This window comes from Mangifera indica, chromosome 13, assembly GCF_011075055.1.
Source record: "Mangifera indica cultivar Alphonso chromosome 13, CATAS_Mindica_2.1, whole genome shotgun sequence".
NCBI lineage: Eukaryota > Viridiplantae > Streptophyta > Magnoliopsida > Sapindales > Anacardiaceae > Mangifera > Mangifera indica.
Genome location: NC_058149.1, coordinates 7507905 through 7524704, shown reverse-complemented (window position 1 = coordinate 7524704; position 16800 = coordinate 7507905). Strand labels below are relative to the sequence as shown.

Genomic DNA, 16800 nt, shown 5'->3' with positions numbered 1-16800 from the left:
ACTTACTATTTTCCTTAAGTAACATTTGAATCCTTCATTCCTAAAATGCCCTCAATTTTGTTAAAAATTTTCCAATACAAATAAAGACCTTTTAATTTACAACTCTGTTAGATACAAGAAAGTAGCAAAAATGTAATAAGTGAAAGGAGGGAAGGGTAATAAAATAAAAACGATGGTCAGTTACAATGTATGGTTATGATATGGCGTTTTTGGCGGCTGTTGGTACAAACCAATGGATTAACTCTTATCTTTCTATCTCTAAAACCTCTACACTTCTTCTGTTTATCTTTTATTATTATTAAATAAATAATATTAGAGATATTATAGTGTACATTTGGTTGGAGTGGTGTCTTTGTTCCTATGTTGGTCTGGAATTTTGATTTCTAGAATTCCCGGCCATCCGTTTGAGATTGGAGGCGCATCAGGATCAGATCGAGAAGAGTGTTTTAAGATGAAAAGGGCTGTGTTTAATTTCATAATGTGAAGATGAATGTAAATCTAAAAGAGGTTCTATATCTATAGTCAGATTCATGGGGATTTGTTTCAGTATTGAACATCCAAATAAACATCAGCAACAACGACAAGCAAAATCTTCTACTGTTAGGGCCAACAATCAAGGTTTTTCTTTTTTTTTTTTTTTTTGCTTTTATTGTTCCTCTAAAATTTTATTGCTAAAATGCGCAAGAAATTATAATGTAACCATTTATATTGCTTGTGATATTTTAATTTCATTTCAGATTGATTAAATATTTTAGCCAAAGTGTTCAAAACTTATAAGAATGGTGATAAATTTGGTGTGAATGAGTTAGTTGTTATGATGTAATCTTGAGTTTTGATTTACTGTGGAGTAGGAAATGGAACTGAATCGAAAAGACAAGGGTCAACAGGGATAAGAAGTTATAGCAGCAGCACAATGACTCCCAAGAATGTCAATGAACTGCGTCAGAATCCAGGATATAGTAATGTTGATGTGTTTACATATGAGGAGATGAGATTGGCCACCAAGTCCTTTAGACCAGATTTTATTCTTGGAGAGGGAGGGTTTGGAATAGTGCATAAAGGAGTTATAGACGAGAGTGTGAGGCCAGGTTACCCGACAACACAGGTTGCAATTAAAGAGCTCAATCGCCAAGGTTTCCAAGGTGACAGAGAATGGCTGGTATGTCTGACCTTTTTAGCTTAATATTTCTTTTAATTATCTTCTCTTTTTTCCCTATTAAACAGGCTTTTCTATTTAGACATGGGAAAGTCTTTTGTTAGTGCCCCTTGGCTAATAAAAGTAATTCTTTAAACCAAATAATTAGTAGAAAAAGGAGGCCAATGATCAATGCTACTGTATGATATGCCATAAAAGAGTATGTGTAATGTCTTGGAGCTCAATCCTTGGACTGTTTAGGCTTAAACTTTTTTAATACCTAGCCAGTGACAACTTTTATTTTTTCACTGTTAGTTTTTAGACCATAGTAGAAGAGACTTTGCCTCATCAATTGAACGTTTAGTGTTTCAAATGCAAGGTCTGAGATCTCATATCTAATAGGTTTCTTGGGGTTTGTAGTAGTCTCCTATTGCAAACCAACGATCCACAAGGAATTTCTGTGTAGTCTAAGAAAAAATTTTCCATCTCTCTAGCCATCAGTTAATTATTCTTATCATATTTTAGGAGATTCTTCTGTCAAAGGAATTTATCAGTATTTATCTTTTTTGCATGGAGTAGTTTCAAATGAGACTGAAAAGCGTTTAATATTTTTTTGACTGTTGATTAGGTTTAAATTGTTTCATTAAAGTAAATAATCAAAACTATGCAATTGGATGGATATGCATGCTCCAACATTATTTACCTACATATTAATTTGTATCCATACCCACGCATGCATTTATTTGAAATATTGACTGGGGAACCAATACAAGACATAGTGAACAAGTGAGGGCTGACCAAGAATCTGATAAAGTGATCGTCTATGTTTGAAATGAAATAAAGACTGCTATACTTTCTGGTGGGGAGGTGAATGAAGAATGTTTAATTTTATTTAGTTAACATGGATGGACTGATATTGACGTAACTGGTCTGGTGGACTGTCTTTCTTTCTGTTTATTTGATCAAAACAATGCTTATGGGAACATCAAGAATCAAAAAGAAAGAGGAAGTGAGAAATTATATCAAGCAAATAGTGTTTCAAAGGTTTACTAATAATGATGTTATATTTTCAACCATAGACTAGCAATGAAACTGATTATTTGCATGTGGGAAAGGAATGAATTGCTCATCTTGATATCATGATTCTTTTTTTTTTAAATATTTTCAGGCAGAAGTCAACTATTTAGGACAGCTTAGTCACCCTAATCTTGTGAAGCTCATTGGGTACTGCTGTGAGGATGAGCACAGGATATTAGTCTATGAATATATGGCAAGTGGTAGCCTTGAAAAACATCTTCTTCGCAGTAAGTGGCTATTTTTTTATTTTGAGGGAATTAAGCTTTCACTGAGGCTGAGGAATAATTGTTTTCATGGGATTCATTCTCTAAGAGTTAGAAGTTTTATGTATAGTTTGATACTCTTATTTGGAATGCGGCTTTAGTATGGTCTTCTATCATTCAGATAGCCTTCACGTTCCAAGTATCTGTTGAACTTGGTCAGTCAACAAATAATATTTGAAATAGGCTGTTTAGGACTTTGGGAAAAAAGAAATCTTGCATAAACATCTTAAACATTTTATCTCAAGTTTTAAATGCTTTTAAGTTTTTTAATCAGAATTCTTCTATGAAATGAAGTAATAAGATTTCAGGATTGATTTATTATTTCTATTATTAATTTTCTGATAATAAACATAGAAACCAAATATGATAATCAAAAGGACAGATTCAGGTAAAAGTACCAGAAGTTTGTCACCAAGAAAAACAGAACTGAACAATACGGTAAAAGAAACAACAGTACATAAGCTAAAAGGAGTAGAGTTTTCCTATCTTAGTGAATAAAGAGAATAGAAGTGTTCTAAAAGTAGGTCTGTTTTCTAAAGAATGTTTCTATGGTTTCATTATTATTGGTTTATGTTGACCAGTAGATGTTGAACTAAATCACAAAACATTTTGAAGGAATTTTTTCTCTATGATAAACTTAAGAGGCAAAGACACTATGGAAATACAATTTTGTTTCTTTTATTTGATATTGGGTTGGAGAATGTTTATGTTAGAGAGTAGAAATTTAAAAGCAATATAGACCTTGTCTTGAAAAAGTATCAGTATGTGTGTGACAGACTGATCAGTTATTAATTATGAATTCATGTTCACCCTGTCTAAGGTATTAAGTCTAAGATCAATGATGCAATAGTATTAATTGTAAAATTACTCAATGATGCCAGACAACTTATAAGTGTTAAGTTATGATTGCCCCTTTGCATTATTTGTACTAACTTGACTTTGAGTGGATGGCTGTTTTATGCTTTTGGTAATTAAAATATCAAAATGTACATGTCTATTTTCTGCATAGGATGGAGAAAATGAATTTATAGGGAATGAAGCTATGCTTTTTTAGAATTTATATGTAAAACAAGTATATTGTTCCTTAGTGATTTGGTTTTCCTTTGGCTTGTAGGAGTTGGTTGCACTTTGACTTGGTCAAAAAGAATGAAGATTGCTTTAGATGCAGCAAAAGGACTTGCTTTTCTTCATGGTGCTGAGAGATCTATCATATACCGCGATTTCAAGACATCAAACATCTTGCTGGATTCAGTTAGTTTTCATTTCTTTGCTATATATACATTGCTTTTTAACAATCAAGTACATATTACAAGGCCATTCATAATTTGGAAAATAACAGTAGCATTTGGCTGTGTTTTCTCTAGTTTTTATTTATTCACTATAAAAACAAATCATTACTGCCATCAGCATTACTAAAAGTTCTGAGATGAAAAATTAAAGTGAAAATGATTTAAGATGAAAGAACTAAGTCCAAAAAAAAAAGAGTTTGGTTTCATTTGGCCTGAAATTACAATTTTTAAAACTATTAAAAAAGGTTGAGTTTAGGAAATTCATTTCTTGACTTGTTCTCCCAGCATCATATTGTTCTACTTATGTCTAAGCACTGTCCTGCATTTTAGTCTCCCGTGTTCATGAACTGTCACTTATGGGGCTCCTAATGGTGAACCCAATCATGGACTGGCTGAAAATGTATTTCTTGTAGTGATGAATTCTTTACTTAGAATTTTGTTCGCTAATCCACTCGAAGATACAGCATAGAAAGCTTCAGCTTTGAAGAATTTGTTAGAATTCTTTTGGCTAAAACAATCAAGAACTCTTAGTTATGTATTTTGACCTTTTGTTTTGCCATGTGTGATTTTTTTGTTGAGAAAGGCCTGTCAGTTTCTGCTGCTGAAAATTGAATGTGATCTGCAGGATTTTAATGCAAAGCTTTCCGACTTTGGCCTTGCAAAGGATGGACCTATGGGAGACCAGACCCATGTGTCAACACGAGTGATGGGCACATACGGTTATGCTGCTCCTGAGTATGTGATGACTGGTGAGTCATTTTCTAACCAATCACATCATCTTTCTATTCATTTATTTATTATTTCTCAATATAGATTCTTGCCTAGCAGAAAACAAAAATAGGCAACCCACAAAGAGTTACTAACGTCAACTATTTCAAATAATTCCAAGACGGAAGATTTTAATTTTAGAATATTTAAAAAATTATACTCATATAATAAACAGGTTGGTTATAAAATGGGTGGACAAGCACGACTAGTTAACTGTTTCTTTCAACAATTAGTGATTTGAGAGAGTTAAACCCTAATACAAACATGCAATACTTTCAAGGTCAATTTATAATGTTAAAAGATTGTGTCTAAAGTTACTTATACGTGGATGCACAAACTAACTAATTTGGGAATAAAGTAGCTTACCTGCCTTTTGAGATAGGAAAGAAAGAATCATGTCTCTGTGTACCTTTAATGCAAAAAAAAAGAAAATGATACTATTAAAGCATGATCCATAGATTCTTATGTTGAATACTTCCAACATGAAAAAACCATTATGTAATTAGAAGGATTTCCTCATTTGACAGATCACTGAGTATTTGAAATAATAGCAAGTTCTGAAGTTTGTTCATCTTATTAGGACACTTAACGGCTCGAAGTGATGTTTATGGTTTTGGGGTTGTGCTACTTGAGATGCTCCTTGGAAGGAGAGCAGTGGACAAGAGCAGACCTAGTCAAGAACACAATCTTGTTGATTGGGCTCGTCCACTTTTGAACCATAATAAGAAGCTTTTAAGGATTTTAGACCCTAGAATGGAAGGACAGTACTCGGTTAAAACTGCAATGAAAGTGGCTAATTTGGCTTACCAATGCCTAAGTCAGAACCCAAAAGGGAGGCCGATGATGAGCCAGGTGGTCGAATTGCTTGGGAATGTTCAAGCTCAAGAAGCATTGCTTGAAAGCAGTGGCACTGTAACCCTGTATGAAGCTCCAAAACATTCTTCTCAAAGTTCTAAAGTGAAGCGCAGTGAGACCGGAATTGATAGTAATAGAGAGGCACATAGAAGGAACAAACATGCTAATGGAAGGAGTAAGAGTGAACCTCCAAAAGATTGTGATCTTTATAACCCTTATGATTCTCCTGCCTAGGTAGATAAAACTGATGAGAAATCAGCTTTGGCAGGAAGCTGATTTTGTAGTTTAGTGTGGATTGAGGTTGAAGTTACAGCTGTAAAAGGAGGTCTGTTGTTTGGTGTTTTAAAAATCTACTTACTGTTTGTACCAAGCATAGTTTTTAAACATGTATTAGGAGGTTAAGCTTTTGCGCTAGTGGTAGTACATATGTTTATTGAAAAATTTTCAGTTGTATTATGGTTTAATACGTCCCCACCCTTCTGTATAAGTTTTGAGGTGAACATTCTGCCATTGTAGCTTTTGTTGTACTACTAATAGAAATTTTGAGTACTGGACTTACTTGTTTAAAAGATTGTTGGTCAATATATTTTAAATTCTTCAAAGCAAATAATTTTGTTCACCATAAATGTATATATGTATATACAATCCAGATTTTTAATTTTGCGATTTGGAAGAGCTTTTATTAGTTTTCATCTCATGAAAAAGCTTTCTAGGGGCATCTCAATTGAACTAATTATATAAATAAATATACAAATATATGCAATTTATAAGATTTTAACTGTTATTAATATTGTTTTTTAACATTTTATAATTTATTCCTAATAAATTATATTAAAATAACATTTTTTTTAAAACATTTGAATCAATTCAGATTATATCAGGTTATTTTTATCTGAACCATAATATTGTTCAATTTAATTTCAAGTTGTGTTGTATTGTTCGAAATAAATTTTATGTTAAAAAACTCAATTTTATCTTGATATTTTTTGCATTATGTCATGTCAAATTAACAAATAATATTAAAAATTATCAACTCTAAGAAACACGTAAAAAAAAAAAAAACCTAAAGAAACGATGGATTGAAAATATATTTATGTCTATCCTTAATTACCCAAATTTTAATCATTTTTGTCCTTATTTTTATCATGAAATCTCTTTCTATACGAAGAGAATTGGGCAAATACTCAATTTCACATTAAGGAATTGCCATTTCTAAGATTAGGGTGCACTAAAGTTAATATTGACCTGTTTAGTGCTACCAACTCAAAAATTTAATTATTAGGTATTGATTTATAATTATTTTATGTGCAGAAAATAATAAATCTTTTAAAATATATTTAATTTTTGAAACGCGGCACCAAACGCTGAATTCTAAATTGATAATGCATGCAAGTCCTTAATTGCGGTGTAGCACTACCAACCAGACGTTGGATTGATAATCCAAACTCATAAGTTCTGCCATCAATACTTACCCGGAAACCTTTTAACCTTGAAAGCCAAGCCATGACTTCCTTCCATTCACGCTAAGGCTGGAAAGAGCTAAGCATTTGTTTAAGATATGAAGACTAGTGGTAGTAAGTGTGTTTGGCTTGTATTTTCGAAACCTAGCGTAATCAGTGTATCTTATTTATTTATTTATTTATTTATTTTTCAATCCTCAAAGAGGATCACTGATTCATCCTCATTAACATTTAAGAGCTTCTTATTTAGCATGCCACTGAAACGTGATTTGAAGACATATCCAAAACAACGAACAAGTCAAACATGGAAACAATTCCAGTTTTAAGATTCATCAACTACCTTCTAAATAAACCTTAACAACAAAAATTGCCTCGCTTTCTCAAAGAACCCATCATACTAAGGGGGATGAAGATTAGCCGTTCGAAGTTTTTACTGCAGTGTAGTTAGTCGAACCGCACTCTCATTGGGATAAATATCAGCAGCAATTCCCTACAAAATAAATGCCTGCATTAGTGCTATATTTTTTCAAATACCATCAACATACAACCCTGGATGGAAACCCCGGTGTTAGCAGGAAATGATGTCCACGAAAAAAGAGGCAGGATTGGGCGTAAATGAGACGCCGGAAAAATCCAACTCCAAAACCAGTCCAAACAAATTATAAGTATATTAATAATACTATTTAAAAAACAGATTTAAAACAAAAAAAAAAAAAAAAAAGGGAAATCGGTCCAATTCTCTTTGCTGAAGTATTTGTACTCTACCTACACACACATATAAGTATATAAAGCAATCTCAACGTAGATTTAGCAACTTTTCATATTAAAGCCATCTATTTGTTTTTCTTATGTCAGGCCGTTAATAAATGGAAATGGAAACGAACTTTTTATCATTGGAAGTTACAGCCTTCCTAACTCAATGGGTTTGGTGCTGAAAATTCACCCAAAAAGAAGTTTCCTTACCCCATACTTGGCACAATTTCATTGCTAGCTGAGTGATAGATCTTCTCTCTGCAGGATTAGAAAATTCCATTTTCAGAGTCTCCTGAATTGCAGTAAAAAATTCTCGCCTTACTTTTGCAGAGAGAACAAGGTGATTTGGTCCATGAATTGTGCTCAAGTCCACCACCTAAAAACAGAGAACAAAAAAATGTAGCAATTCAGAGAAATTAGAGTGATGAATAGAAAGTGATGTAACTAACTTGATGTGTTGTTGTCAAATATAACACTACTCATTATTATATCACAATGTTTTGCTCAATTCATTGCAGTCATAAGCAGGTGGGTGCACATATTTGAAAGCAAGGAAACATAACTATTGTGGGCAAGATAACATCTTTTCTTGTGAACCAATATTAAACATATAAATATAAATAGAGGATGAGGGTGATGGTGATGGTGTATGTAACCCAACCTATTTAATTTCTTATATTGGTCATTTCTTATTTTCTTTATTCTTTGAATCTGTATTATTTATAAGTTTCCACTTGTAATCAGAGAATTTTATGTATTTCCTTTTTCATGCCTTATGTCCCCTGTTTTTCTCTCTTCTTTATCATCCGGTTTGTTTTCTGGCTAATTGTTGTTTAAATCGAAGGAGCAGAGAAACTTTTTCATGTATTTATGTAGTCTAAATTTCATGTCTAAGACTACTATCTGGGTTCATCTTGAGAGGCAAAAAGAATGAAGTCATCAAAACCAAGCTCAAAAGTTTTAGCAAGTGTGCAGAGGTTTAATTTTTCATTAAGCTTTCGGATTTGGCATTTCCTGAGTTACCTCGCTTTGGCAGAGTTTTTCAATCTTCATTGTCTATTTGTTTCTTATAAAATTTTTGAGGGGTTCCATATTTTAAGGAAAAGACCTTATTTAACTTTTTATGCAGGCATCACCTATTTAAGGCCTTTTACCATAATGAGCAACTCTATTTCCTTAAGAAAACTACCCACCCACAAATAGAGATGGATTCAAGCCAAGTTGACCCGAACTCAAGAACTCAAACTCAACTCAGTTTAAAGGGAGCCAAGCTTGAGTTTGACTACTGCACTTAGTCAAGCTTGGGTTGAGTTCGGTTTGGTATCGTAGTCAAGCTAAAATCAGTCAAAACAATATTGTTTTTTGTATATTGATCAAAACGACACTATTTTAGTCAATTCAAATCAAGCTCTTCCAAACTTACGAGTTTGACAAATGAAACACCCCCAAACTCGAGCTAGACAATACAAAACCGCTTAAGCTCGAGCTCATCTAAACTAAGCTCATTTCTAGTTTGATCGAATTGAATTAACAATCGAAATCAAGCTAACCTGGTTTGAATCTACCTATACCCAAAGGTAACACTAAAAGGACAAAACATTTGTGTTAATGAAAATCAAAATAGTAAAAATACTTGCCTGTTGCAACCATGGGATGATAGAGTTAATGAACCTTTGTTCCAAGAAGTAGGATGCCAAAGTACTAAGAAGATCATTGGTGGTCTTGTGGGATAAACTTTCAAGAACAGGACCAGTTCTATCGAGAAGCTCAATTAAAATAAGTTCATCACCAGCACAAAGAGCTTCAACATATGCTGAGTCTAGATCCCCTTCGCAGAGATGTCCTTTCACACACTGCCACAAGCTATTTTTGCTTTCTAAATTATTCATTCTGCCATTAGCATTTGAAACTGATGCAAAGACAGAATTTGTTTTTCGAATTTGACCCACAGCCTGTGTTCCCAGCCTGGTGCTTTTGTGGATGTCCTTCCCTGTTGGGTTTCGACTATCCTTTACTGTAGGATTAGTCCACATCTCCGAACCTTCTTTCATAGAATTAGTTGATCTGCTCTTGCAACGAGCATTTTCCTCCCAAATCTCAGAATTCTTCAAAGCAATCAGTGAGTGTTTATTACGAATATCTAAAGATGGCCTCGGAGAGAATGTAGAGAGTCTGGGAGAAACAACTCTTTGGCTATGCTTGATAAATTTTGAGCTTGCCAATTCTGAATGCCTCCCACCATGTATAAGATCCTGAGCTATTGTGTCTACCACATGCTCTAAACCTAACACTTTGGACTGCAGCATTGATAAGCTATCCATTATGCCAGTTGAGAACACCTGGGAATTAATTTTAAAATACCGAAACCAGATTAGATGGGCACTAGGTCTTGAGACATGGGACAGAAATTGATACTATAGAATTTAAATAATGATGAATGCTTTAGTTGACAAGCTATAGGAGGTTTATTTCATTATTTTATATAATAAAGATGGACTAATCGAGCGAAATTTATAAAAAACAAATGCATAGATCCTAAAATATTGAATATAAATGAAAGCAAACCAAGTAACTAACTTGTATACAAGGCTCAGAAGTTCTAACTACAAGCATTCTAATTTCCCAATATTGCATACAGGCATGCATGTGCTTGTATCATCCAGCCTAGCTGGTTTTATTAAGTAATGGTTTCTTGATATTGGCTGGCAATGACAGCACTCAATTCTGGATTGGGTCCGTTAATTAGAAACTAAGAAGCCATCACATGAAATTTACTTTGGTGATATATCTTCCAGGATTTTTCCACTAATGGTAAAGCTCTGAACTGATAAAAATTTAACAAAAAGAGTGAAATTATTACCTGTAGTAGATCCATTAAGTTTGATTGTTTGTTTTCAATCTCCAAAAGTTGTTTCTGAATACATGCCATTTCATTTTTCATCTGTGAACAAAATCCTCCTACAGTTTGGGAACAAGATTCTGTGATGGTAGAGTCAAGACTTCTACGATCTCTCATCTCTGCAGAATACATCCGTTCCTCACTACCAATGTCTTCAGCTCTAAAAGATTGGTTTCTGACCATGGGCTTCATCAAACTACCCTCTTCAAGGCATTCATGAGAAACTGTCACAAACCTGGTCTCAAAGTTCTCAGTGACAAGGTTTGAGACAGAAGAACACTCTTGTTTATCATCCATTGGCACATAGTCATTTTCAATATCTTGCATACTTGTAACATCAGTGCTCATCCTTTCTAAGGTCTTTGTAACACAACTACCCTCAGATTCTTCATTGAGAATATCTGCTAAAGGAACATTATGGGTTTTGGGAACAGCTATTTCAATATGCCAATCATCTGCTTTAGAATGCTTTGAGTTCTCCATGTAATTTTGGCATACTTTCCGAGCAGACAAAGGAATCCTCCTATTAGCCAAGTCCGTGACAACTTTCTTGCATGTCAAATCCTTCATTCCAAAGTCACTGGGACTTGTAAGACCACTGAAGTTACCTCCAGAGAAATTTTCTGGCAAAAAATGTAAAACAAGTAGGCAAAGACAATATATAAAAAGAGATGTAACATGCAATCAAAGAGAAAGATAGAATAAGACATTATATTTCAAAGAACTCAAATGTCACATATAAGACATTGTACCAATAAAGCTTTCTCTAGTTCATTTCAATAAATAATTGGGAAGTACATGTAATTGGCAAAAGGTGACTGCTTCAGTCTACCACATGGAAGCATCATTTGTATTACAGTCAAAGCAGGGACTAGATACCAATCAAGGATCCAGCAAAGCCAATCCAAATGAGTAGAACCCACAAAATAAGGCAAGAACTGTTTATAAAACATTTCATATAATTAGTCTATTTGGCAAATTGAGGATATCTGATGATTATATCTATAAAATTGAAGGTGGAACGATTGTCTGATCAGGCCTGTGACTAGATTGGTCATACTGTTGTGAGAGTTTCTTAGCTTTATCTGGATACTTAAATTCATGTAGCTTTAAGCAAAATAATATATACCTCTGACCATCCATACGATTTTGAGTCTAAACATACAAAAATAAGGCATTTTTGTCATCAATGTAGATAGATTAATAATTCAGTACAGAAACAGGGTCAGCCGTGTAATTTTTTTAGTTCACAATGATCAAGTGGGCAACCAAACTGAATGCTTATGATGGACTCACAAGAATGATCAAGAAGTTAAAACATTGGACATAATTTCCTAGTAGACTGAATGCTTACCAGAAACTTAAGTAAGCAACAAATCTGAAAATTAATGTTTTTGCTGTTAACCACACATACTTAGTTTTCCTGTAATGTACATACTCAAGTTGTTTAACTCAAATTATTCCTGGCAACATGAAGTCCACCTAAAAATACAGATGCATGCCAGAATGTCCAAAGCATTTTACAACAATTGGAAACCTGATGTTACTCCAGAAATTTTAAAAACAGGTGGATTGAAGTCAAAATAATAGCAAACATTTAACAAAAGAAGGAAACCATTTGGATGAGGCACTATACTCAAAGGTAAGAAAAATGTATTAACCATGTAAACCAAAATCAATATCAAACACAAAATAAAACTAAAATATGAAAACATTTTGACATATCAGAGTAGCAGACATCAGGCAACAAACCTTTTATAGAAGACCCAGCTTCCGAAGGCTCAGGTGTATCAGGCCCTGGAAGACCTCTCCAGTACTGAAGGGCATGCAGCACTGTCTCCCTAACTGGTTTCACCTAAAAAAACATAGAGAAGCCACTATAAGATTCAATTCAGTCTTTCATAAGAAAGTAAACTATGGGTTTCTATGAAAAATCCAACCTTGTCAAAACGACATGATTCAAGCGAAGAAATACATGAAGCCTTGAAACTTCCCAAGAATGATCTACCACTTGAAGCAATTTCGGCCAATGCTACAGAAGCTGCTTTGCGTGTTGCCCAATCACTGTTTTTGAGAGCATCTTGGATACTAGTCATTGCAGCCGACAGAACACTTTTAGTAGCAGCACCGCCAGCCTAAAGTTCAGATTTATGCAGTGGTTATAACATTTATATGCAACAAAAAACATAGCAAACCATCATCACTTGTCCTAATACTTAAGAGAACGATAAATACTTAATTAAAAAATAGAAGCACTTGATGTTCAACAACAAAATTGAATTTGACTCTGTCCTAATTTAAAAAAAAAAAAAAAAAAAAACATTTTTCTCATGCTTCATATAATTTCACATATCCAAAAGCACTGATCAAGCAGATTGCAGTTGAACTTATATATAACAATTGGTATACAGATAACACCATATTGCCATTCTTTTAAAATCAGATAATCTATTGATAACAGAATATATATTTGTAACAATGCTTGAATGGTGACAAAATAATTTAGCCCCGCTGGATGATTAAAGCTGGCATTAATAATCACTCAATCAGACTAGAAATATAAAAATGTAGAATTAAACGTTCCAAAATCAATGAAGTAATAATCATATTTGTATTTTTCTCAGAAAAGACAGACATTAACCCTAATCAATCATCAAACAACTTACAAATCTCATCCCAGTAGATAGAAATGCTAAATGATATGGGCAGGTCAAAGTATCTTAAACCGAACAGCCTCAGATGCAATCCACTTAATCACCGTAAGAAGTAATCTTTGCTATGAAATCCACAAGGAATGATGCCAGGAATATGTGATGGAAATAATCAAAGTAGTCAAATGATGTTTTAGAAAGATATGGCAACACAAGTCAAGTCAATTTTCTTTTGCATTACTGTAACTACAAGATAATCCAAATTCATGAAAACCATCCCAGATTTTGTGTATCAAAAGTATCATTGATTCAATAGAAACATACAATAAACAGAGAACAAACGAGTTAATATAAATCCTCACATTTTCAGTTGTGTGATACATAATAATTTCACAAAAGAGAGCAACAGAAGTTTCAGCAAGACCAAAAAAAAAACCATAGGCATCAATTAAGGAAGTTCAAGGCAACCAGACTTACTCGCTACAGTTAAAAACTTACCAAAATAATACTTCTGTTTAACTCAATTGCAGCTGGTTTTGCCATAAAGTGAGGATTCTTAAGCAACTTTATGGTCCGAGTCAGCATGCGCTGCAAAATTGAAACCGGAGCATCATGGATATTGTCAATAACCCTTGCCAAGCACAATGCCGCACCAAACTGCACAGATTTATTTTGTTCACCCAAAGCTTCAAAAAGTGGCCTCACTAATGCAACAAAAACTCCATCCCCACCATCACCACAATTACTTAGTTTTGAAGCCAAAACACCCACTGTTTCCACACAAGCATCCCTCACAATGGAATCTGTGTCCTTGAGTCGCTTAACTATGCTAGCAACCATCTTGCTCAGATGAGGTCCAATTAGAACCTGGTGAAACCTAGCTAATGCACCCATCAGTCTAATGCATTCCTTCCGAACTAAACTCTTTTGCTCAGAATCAGTGTCCAGTATACAAGAAACAAATGGGGCAATCTTATCAGGGGTTAAACATTCAGCCATTTTGTCAAGCTCATCAACCCCTATTTGATAAGTATCTCTATCAGCGAGCTTATTGAGAGCAAGAATCACTTTATGCTTAAGTTCAAATGAGACTTGATGGGCATTGACTCTAGAAGATGCTCTCGTTTTCATCTTGATAAGCTCAACAACCTAAATGCCTTGAACCCTTAACTTTTAAGTTCAACTAATTGTACTTGGATGCAAAGACAAATATGAGTTCTTCATAGTCTCAAAACCTACAAAACAACACAAATCAGAGCTTATAGATTAATATTTATCCCTATAAAACGGAAACATAATGCAATATCAAAGTCGAAAATACATGTAAATTTCAAGTAACTACCTAATTTCTGGAGAATCAATAGACAGTGAGACTGAATAGAATAATGTAAGAAACTTAATATCAGATATAAACAAAATCAGTTATAATGTTAAGAGCGATTGAATATGCGCTGTTAAAACTAAACAAAAACGAAATAAAAATAAACAATCTAAATTTAGAGTTTCTACTTAATTTCTCGTGAACCAAATAGACAGAGAGAGTGAATATAGCATAATATAAGAAGCAGAACAACTCACCCTCAGAAATAAACAAAACCAATACTAGGTTTAAGAGCAATGGAACATGCATTGTTAAAATAAATAAAAACATTACGAAATGAACAACCTAAATTTAGTATCTACCTAATTTTCTCGAGAACCAAACACAGATGAAAGAAATCGAACAACTTACACCGAAGAAGTAGAGGAAGAAGACTTAGAAATAAACAAAACGAGTACAAATTATAAGAACGACTGAATATGCATTTTAAAATTAAATAAAAGCATTAATGAAAAATAAACAAAGTAAAAGTGGAGTTTCTACCAAATTTTCTCGAGAACCAAACACAGATGAAAGAAATTGAACAACTTACAGTGAGTAAGTGAACGAAGAACACAAGACTTAGGAATAAACAAAATTAGTACATATTTAGGAGCTATTTTGAAAATCAATTGTTCAAATAAAAAAAATCTGAGAACGGAGTTCGAGAAAGGCTCACTAGCTTAGCTTTCACAGTTTAAAATGGAAAGAGAGAGAGTGGCTTAAATTTTCGCGCTTAGTGTTTGAGTTTCGAATTTCAGGAGCCTTCGCATGTGGGTCCATTTAAGAGAACTGTGCTATTTGATTGGTGCCACGTGGATGATAATTCAGATTTTTGTCTGCTTTTAGTCACTTGAATTCAAGAATGAATTTATGTTTTGAATTTTGAAAGAAATCTGTTAAGAAAGGCTAATTAACTGTTTTCCACCCAAGTTTTCATGCAAAGACGGGGAAAAATATTATGTTTCAGTCAAATTTTCGCTTAATCTCAAAATTATACTCATAATAAATAAAAAACTTATACATCCACTTATAGACTAATTATCATCCAAATTTTTAGTTAGAAGCGATTTTACCGATAAACCCTTAAACATTGAAATTTATATTATTTTCTCTCTGAAGTTTTAAAAAATAACACTTCAACCCATTCTAAAGTTTGAAAAATTTAGATTTCACTCTTAGGGTTTATTTTCTTCTCCACGAACAATTATTTTGACTGACGTTCGGTGCTTTCCACCTATCTTCTAAATCTAGCCATGAAGGATGACGAAAGACAACCATCAAAATACGATAACGAAGTGTTGTCCTTCATCGTCTAGAAGACTCAATGAAGGATGACAAAGCGTTGTCCTTCATCTCTTCTTCCTGATCTGAATGACGTTTCATCGTTAGATCCAGACAACGAAGGTTAAGGGTTGTCCTTCCTTAGAGAAAACTTTCGCTTCTTCCCGATCATTGATTAGTTCCCTCAACCACCAAAGATAAAATCTGGAAATGGGGGAAAGTGAATTTTTCAAAGTTTAATCATAGGAAAAAATGTAAGTTTTTTAAACTAAGGGGGGGAAATGATATAAATTTTTTAGGTTTTAGGGTTTATGGGTAAAATAATAATTTTACCTCTATTTCTAACTAAAAATTTAAATGGTAATTAGTCTATAGGTGAGTATTTAGGTTTTTCATCTGTTGTAGGTATGATTTTGAATTTAAACTAAAACTTGGGTGGGAAATTGTCCTTTTCCCTAAAGACAAATGTATATTGTCACGGGTTTAGGTTAGGAGTCATGATAGGGCTTTGGGTAACTACAAGTGATGAGACATTTAAGAATGAGTGTACGTGATCATTAGGTTCATGGATCCAGTATTTGTAGTTGAGGGTGCTCTAGCCACGGGGCATGCGCAATGTTATTGTAGTGGCGCATTGAAGAAGGGACTAGGCCAATCTTGCACAAATTGGTCAAGAGTTGGAGCCATTCCCCTAATAAGTCCAAGACAAGACAAAACTAATGACTCTAAACCAAAATGTGGACATATGCAAGGTTAATCCTCGAGACGACATATTAGGGATGTCACACAGGCAAGTCAAGAAAATTTAGACTATGACATTTGGTATCAGAGTCAAACCATTGTGATAGCAAAAAGAGATCCCTCCAAATAAAATAGAAGTGATGACGAACTGTTCGCCCTGTGCGAGGAAATGTGGAAATCCCAAAGACTTAAAGTAAATGCCAAGAATAGATCATGCCATACCAAGAGGGTGCACTAAGTGGAAGACGAGGGTCTTCTAGGGTAT

The 16800-nt window shown here is 33.8% G+C and overlaps 2 protein-coding genes across 2 annotated transcripts; one reads left to right on the top strand and one right to left on the bottom strand.

Annotated features, from left to right (window-relative positions):
- Window positions 1-288: 288 nt before the first annotated feature.
- LOC123194781 (probable serine/threonine-protein kinase PBL17) lies at window positions 289-5956 on the top strand. The gene is made up of 6 exons (XM_044608187.1): window positions 289-618; window positions 852-1159; window positions 2304-2439; window positions 3590-3726; window positions 4390-4513; window positions 5113-5956. The coding sequence occupies exons 1-6, from the start codon at window positions 531-533 to the stop codon at window positions 5619-5621; spliced, it is 1302 nt and encodes a 433-aa protein (XP_044464122.1). The 5' UTR covers window positions 289-530; the 3' UTR covers window positions 5622-5956.
- A 1115-nt stretch (window positions 5957-7071) lies between these two features.
- Window positions 7072-15182, bottom strand: LOC123194780 (TORTIFOLIA1-like protein 2). The gene is made up of 8 exons (XM_044608186.1): window positions 15064-15182; window positions 13649-14385; window positions 12440-12634; window positions 12252-12354; window positions 10461-11122; window positions 9238-9939; window positions 7811-7976; window positions 7072-7337 (listed from the first exon to the last, which is right to left on the bottom strand). The coding sequence occupies exons 2-8, from the start codon at window positions 14279-14281 to the stop codon at window positions 7324-7326; spliced, it is 2475 nt and encodes an 824-aa protein (XP_044464121.1). The 5' UTR covers window positions 14282-14385; window positions 15064-15182; the 3' UTR covers window positions 7072-7323.
- Between the last annotated feature and the right edge of the window lie 1618 nt (window positions 15183-16800).

Bases quoted from the DNA above. Each gene is read 5' to 3' on its own strand.
- LOC123194781 (XM_044608187.1), top strand. From the start codon at position 531: ATGGGGATTTGTTTCAGTATTGAACATCCAAATAAACATCAGCAACAA. The intron at 619-851 runs GTTTTTCTTTTT...ACTGTGGAGTAG, and splicing joins TGTTAGGGCCAACAATCAAG to GAAATGGAACTGAATCGAAA. The intron at 1,160-2,303 runs GTATGTCTGACC...AAATATTTTCAG, and splicing joins AAGGTGACAGAGAATGGCTG to GCAGAAGTCAACTATTTAGG.
- LOC123194780 (XM_044608186.1), bottom strand. From the start codon at position 14,281: ATGAAAACGAGAGCATCTTCTAGAGTCAATGCCCATCAAGTCTCATTT. The intron at 12,355-12,439 runs GTTGGATTTTTC...ATGTTTTTTTAG, and splicing joins AATCATGTCGTTTTGACAAG to GTGAAACCAGTTAGGGAGAC. The intron at 9,940-10,460 runs GTAATAATTTCA...ATTAATTCCCAG, and splicing joins ACTTAATGGATCTACTACAG to GTGTTCTCAACTGGCATAAT.